The 6,504-nt window shown below is 42.2% G+C and overlaps 1 protein-coding gene across 1 annotated transcript; it reads right to left on the bottom strand.

Annotated features, from left to right (window-relative positions):
• Positions 1–2,673: 2,673 nt before the first annotated feature.
• On the bottom strand, positions 2,674–4,483 carry LOC129241182 (somatostatin receptor type 2-like). Its single transcript, XM_054877383.1, has one exon. The coding sequence runs from the start codon at positions 4,481–4,483 to the stop codon at positions 2,849–2,851; it is 1,635 nt and encodes a 544-aa protein (XP_054733358.1). The 3' UTR covers positions 2,674–2,848.
• Between the last annotated feature and the right edge of the window lie 2,021 nt (positions 4,484–6,504).

The raw sequence follows: 6,504 nt of genomic DNA, 5'->3' as shown, positions 1-6,504 counted from the left end.
GCAGAAACATGAAATATTGTGTTGAAAGAAAGCGTTGAAAGCACAGAAGCTTTCATAGCCGGAAAATTGAAAGCTCACATTTAATCAAGGTTTAGCTTATTTATTCAGAAATATTTGGTGCTTGAAGCTGATGAATAAATATTTGAGCTTTTAGTATCAACAACTATTAAAATGCCGCATATAATGTACTCCTATTCTATTTCAGGCTAATCTTTGTTTCCCTCTTTTAGCTATGCTCTTTTAGTATCAATTTATTTATTTTGTTTACCTTAATATTGTTTAAGTTTTTCTCTTTGGTAAATGCTAATTATATGTAAGGTGACTATAAGATCCTCACTAACATAAATTTTGTTTCATTAGATTCGCCCTACAACTCACTCTGATACACTAAGCACTTTGCAGTACACCTCTTTTATTATGTCATGATTTTTCCAGTACTTCTTTTTCCAAAAATTTTTAATTCTGTTGTGACGTTTGACTATCTATTAACCTGCTGTTGTTGTTGTAGCAACTTACTTAACCCTGTCAGTGCAATGTGGATTACCGGTCCTCTTCGTCTGGCTCATCTAACGCTAGGCCCAGGAAACTTTCAGTTTCAACAGGATGGGTCCAGAAGTAGAGGGGTGTTAGATGAGTGGATTTGATGGGTTAAGTGACAAGGTGGTTATTATCGTGCAGAGTACCTTCAAATGGTAGACAATTGTTTTGTATGCTACAGTGTCCAGAACTTAATTGTGCCAAGGTTACGCGGGTCTCTCAAGGTAACTGGAGCTCTTCATCTGCTTTAGATGATGGTTGGACTTTCGATTACGACATTCGGAAGTCGGGAGCTTAAGAAAGTGGTAAGTGTCTCCCGATAAATATCGTTAAGTGTCTGTCACAACACTGTCCGGTTCACAAGTTGTCGGTTAGTTTTGTCCTGGATCTCGTCGGAGCATATGAAGAAATACCTCCTGACATGCCTGGGAGGCGGCTTTGGTTCAAGCAGGTGTCTACATGGGTGAAACCTAAGGTAGCACCCTAGTAGAATCTTTTTGCTGAACAGTTTATTGTGCTCCTTTGCAGATAGCATCTAAGCCTCATTATTTAGGTGTTGCCGGTGGACATCAGGAGGCATCCCGTCGCTGTCCTAATAGCAGCGTTTCGGCATGTTTGGAGTTTTTTCCAATGCGTATCACTACTTCCAGGCGACCAGATAAGCGTAGCGTAATTTAGAACCGGCCGGGAAATTACTTTAAATGTAGCCAACAACATTTCTTTTCCTTTGCCCCAAGTACTACGGGCTAGTGATATGAGGACCTTGTTCTGGTTTTGGACTTTAGTAGCAATTTCAGTTGTATGAGCAGAGAAGGAGAGTAAACTATCGAAGGTAACTCCCAAATTTTTGGCGTTGGTATGGTATTGGTGTGTAGTCTCTAGTTTAACCTCCTTTGTCTAGGTGGTAAAGAGGATCGTCATTGGCTTGTTAGGGGAAAGTTATAGATTCCCCACAGTTAAAAAGCGAGAAAGACTAGTGAGGCAATCGTTTACTTTGGCGCACAGGCCCTCAATATCAATGTCCGACGCCATTATCGTACAAACGTCATCGTAGCTGACCAGGGCAACACCCTCTGGTAAGTAGGGAGCTTCGAGACACCAAATTTGAAAAACAAGGGAGAAAGGACATCACTCTGCTGAACACCTTGCTTTATCTTCCTCTGTCTAGAGTTTTGGTCTTGAAAAATTACTGACGAGTGACGACCACTCAAGAAACTCGCGGACCACCTCTTCAGCCCTGGTGGAGTGTCGACCGTATAATATTATCTAGTGGCGTGGAGTGACTGACTGTATCAAAAGCCTTATTCACGTCTAGCACTACTAGGATAGTCCTCTCGCGGGGCCAGTTTTGGTTAAGCCCGAGGTTGATCGGGGTGCTTATGGCGGTGAGTGATGTGCTGGTACTGTACACTCTTTAGAAACCATGCAGATGTACGGCTGTGGCTAGACGTTTCATGTAGAGTGGGAGTAGGAGGGCTTCAAGAGTATTCATTCGCGGGTTTCCCAGCTTTCAGTAGTAGGACCACTCTCCCCGATTTCCACTTGTCCAGAATTATGAGAGTGATCATAGACATATTGAAAACCCTAGTGGGGTACTGTATATCCAATGGGCCCGGCTTTTCCAGCATAAGCATATAAAGTCCGTCAGGATCAATGGCGTTTGATGCTTTTGCTTTGTTGATGACCCTCTGAATCTCATCACTGGAGAAAGCAGGTGGCGCACTATTGTTCGATAGTTTGTGCAGCCGTCTGGTGGCACGATGCTTGTATCTGTGATTACAGAAACGAATGGCTATGTTTTAGATTTGAATTAATCCTATAATTCGAAAGCGATCAAAAAACTAGAACAACGTTGGACGAAGTGTACACATAAGCTTAACAGATGACTATGTCGAACTTTTTAAACGACCCTTGAATTAAATATGTTTTCCGATCTTATCTGCTGCTCTAAGAGCTGCTAACAGCTATGTATCTGCACTTTTCCCCATCCAGGGTGGGAAGGACTCTGAACAATTCCATCGATTTTGAATTTATTTGCTCCTTCTTTTTCATTTCACTAAATTTCATTACCAAAACCAAAAAATTTTTTTTAATTTTCTGAAAAAAAAAACTTTTACTTTTTACCTACTACTAAGTGATTTCTTCCGCCTTCCGCATATATATATGTGGGCATATCCCCTCATTCAGTACTTTACTACAGCTACTACTCCGCTCATATCAACTCTTCACTGCCAAATTCTCTCACTGACACTCATCTGCTCGCCACATAGACGATCGTCTCGACTGGCGTGCGACCACCCATAGCCAAGTCTTATAAATCTGTGTGTAGCACTGGCGTTTTACAACTAAGCTCTACAACAGTTGGCGTCGTGGGCAACCTATCAGCTGCTTTCTTCTCCAACTCATCAACGCACGATGTGTCCGGCACCCAAATAACGGTCGCATTTATACCCTGTACAACGCTTCTCTCCGGGTTTTGCGTCACGACGGGCACATTCACCGCCGGAAAGATGCTCGTCTGCGGATCAGGACAAGCAACAATCTGATTTGCAGAAACGCTGGTGCCGGTCGTCGTGGTGTTCGTCGTAGTTGTCGTCGTTGTAGCAGCCAGCATATTTGTTGCATTATTACTGCGCATCACCAGCGACTTCTTCTGTTTCGCCTTCTTTGGTGAGACCAGTCCATCAGATTTCCGATTCTTGCCAAATTTGGGGAATAGACTATTTTCCAGCTGAAGTTGCGCATTGATATCTTTACGCGCCGCACAAGTGAATGCCTTTACGAAGCTCTTCTTGAAGTTGTCACTTAAAAAGGCGTAGAGTATGGGATTCATTGCTGAATTCGAGTAGCCAAGACAGCCGGCCAATAGAAAGATGGTGATCTCGAGTCTCGATGCACATTTGCTTGGCGACGAATTGATGAGTGCCACCTGTGATATCCAATAGGGTAGCCAACACAGTATATATACTGTAATCACTGTTAGCACCAATTTGGTCACCTTACGGTGAGAGCGCTTCTTCTCTTTGGACTTTTGCTTTGGACCCACTGTATGCAATTTACGTATGACCAAAAAGTAGAAAATTAAGATGAAGGTAAGCGGTGTGGCAAAGCCCAATGTCAGTGTATACAGTATAAATGTGGTACCCGATTGTGTATTTTGTGCTTCGGGCCACTTGATGTTGCATGTTTCGTGATTATCATTCGACTGCACTGTGTTGGCGAACATTATCACGGGCAACATAAGTAGCACCGACGTCAGCCAAGCAATACCCGAGACCAGTTTCGAGACGAATGGTGTACGAAATTGTGGCGACGATATCGGATGACAAACAGCAACATAACGATCGGCCGACATGATAAGCAGAAAAATTGATGAAGTAAATTGGGTAATCGATGAGCTCACCATATAAGCTTTGCACACAATATCACCAAATTGCCAGCTGCCGATTCTCATGGTGTACAATAAAATTGGTATGCCAATGAGAAAGCATTCATCCGCTATGGCCAGATTGAGTATGTAAATATTGGTGACCGTTTGCATTTTTGAAAAACGCAACACCACATAAATCACTAGCGTATTGCCAAAGAGTCCAACAATGCAAACGATCGAGTAGAGTATCATTGTGATTAGGTTAGCGATTGTATTCTGACCACTGTGGCAAATCAGTTCATCTTCGTAGGTCTCGTTAAAGAAAGAGACATTAAAGAAGGAGGCATTGAAACGATTAAGGAAGTCGCTTGCCTCCAATTGCAGAAGATTCAAATTAGGCAGTAATTGTTCTTGAATATTCGCCAAAGCACGCGCATGTGCCATAGCCAGGCTTGAGCTGATGTGTTCACGCCCACTGGGCGGTTCGCTATTGTCGCCATTTCCTGTTTGTGCGTGTTGTGGCATTAAGCTCGTCAATAGGCTGATGTAGAATAAATTCGATATATTTGAGTCCATGTCGAAGCGTTGTTGCTTATCGAGGCTGTACAATGGGCTCTCAGTCACTCTTAACCCTTGCTGGGTTAATCGGAAATACTTAATTCGTAGGTGTAGATTAAAACTTCTGCTATTAGTAGGTTATGAGTTTCGATGTCCATCTTTATGCAAAAACTGGAAAGAAAAAAAGTAAAACTTTTATTTGTTTATGCTTAAATAAAAGAAGGTTACTAGTTGTTATTGCAGAGTAAAATTGTGAAACTCTTGAAGAGTAGTTTATCTTGGAAAGGTTATATGCTCAGTTATTCGGATGAGTGGCAAGTCGGTTGTTGTATCTCTGGCTGAGGTTGTTTGTTTCTTCGAAAACTGTCGTAGCTTTTAAGTCACAGTGCAATATGTCGTTTCGTACAAACCATGGCGCATTGGCACACAATCGGAGCACCTTTGACTGAAATTTTTGCATAATTTCTAGATTTGATTTTGCAGCTGGCCCCATAATTGAGCTCGATACGCCCATATCGGTTTCAGAAGAGATTTGTAGATAAGCACCTTATTGGCTAGTGTAAGTGCTGAATTGTAGCCGACTAACCAGTGTAGTGATCGCAATTTGAGTCCAAGTTCCTTTCACTTAAAAAATATATGCGATCGCCAAGTAAGACGCCGGTCTAATAGAATAAATCCAGTAGCCTTAGTCGTCTGGCTGCCAAACCTGGGCATTTAAAGAGCAAATGCATCAGTCTCCTTCTCTGAAAGGTCCCCACAGCTTCTGCAACCTAGCGTTTCTGCGTGAGTACCAATCGTCCAATGTGCGGTAAATGCAGCTACAAGTTTAAAAATTTAATGGCGTGGAGTCCACAGGACTATCTGCCACCTGCGCCCTACATCTATTGCACTGGGGCCGAAAGGTTTTCGAAAGACATGGAGCTCCATCAGATCTGCGCTCTCCTGAGAAATAAGTTGCGCAATGGCCCTTTAATACCAGTCATGGGGATTACCGATGACCGGGTGAGAGACCTCTGAAACCAATTCAGTCCACCCCTTCCTGAAAAACTCATCAGCCATTTCATTTACCTCTCCTCGATCATAGAAATGGGCCTGCACACGCAAGATTTTTGATCTACTCCTTACAGAAGTTGACCGATTTGGATCTGCATCATCTGCGCTTGATCGCAGCTTGATTATTGGGAAAAAATGTTGATATCTCCCTCGCCCAAGCTTTCAAGTAAGCAGTTGATTGGCTGCTAATCAAAGCCTGCGGTCACTCTCGAAATTAGTACGGAAGTGCTTGGCTTTACTTGCAGTCACCCCTGTACTAGGAGACTAAACAGACCCATGTTGCAGCAACATTCCAAGAAACATTATGGCTCAAAAGCTAGCTGAACAAGATGATCTACCTCTCTCCTTAAAAGGGATGCTGAAAGTACGTACCAGCGTTTCCCCAAGTTTCTACCAGCGATTTACTCTTTGATAAGTTGAGCTCAGAGGGCGATGGGGAAAAGCACTGACATGCAAGGTTACACAGTTCTTTTCCTCATGCATGGCGTGGAGGTAACCGAAGGAGCTTCCTATCCTAACAATGTCGTAACTATGACTAACGCTGTTTATCTTTGTCGATGGGTATCTAAGCTGGGTAAAGTAACTTCATTACTTTTATTAAATTAGTATCAAAATTGAATCTGAAATCAAAAATCAAAAATTTCGCTCAGCTATTTTTATAAATATTTTACATATTCTGTGTATTTATAAAAAGTTCCCAAATCATGCGAAAATTGCCTGCAGTTGTTGAAAAGCAAATTCTCCGTCGACTACAGAGTTCAGCGTTATTAGTGCGTGAAAGGATTACATTAAATTTTCCCAGCATCTACTCCTGTTTCATTTTCAACTATCTAAATTGACCTTGACCTAACCTGCGTTCTACACCTGCCATTATTTGTTATTATACTTCTTCTTGCTTCAGAAACATCTCACCTTAATTAAAGGAAAAAAGTCTGCCACAAATCCTAGTATTCTTTTCTCTATTCATTCTATGCACTTTGTGTGTG

Source organism: Anastrepha obliqua, chromosome 3 (assembly GCF_027943255.1).
Source record: "Anastrepha obliqua isolate idAnaObli1 chromosome 3, idAnaObli1_1.0, whole genome shotgun sequence".
NCBI lineage: Eukaryota > Metazoa > Arthropoda > Insecta > Diptera > Tephritidae > Anastrepha > Anastrepha obliqua.
This window is presented reverse-complemented; position numbering and strand designations above follow the sequence as displayed.

Bases quoted from the DNA above. Each gene is read 5' to 3' on its own strand.
- LOC129241182 (XM_054877383.1), bottom strand. From the start codon at position 4,483: ATGGACTCAAATATATCGAATTTATTCTACATCAGCCTATTGACGAGC.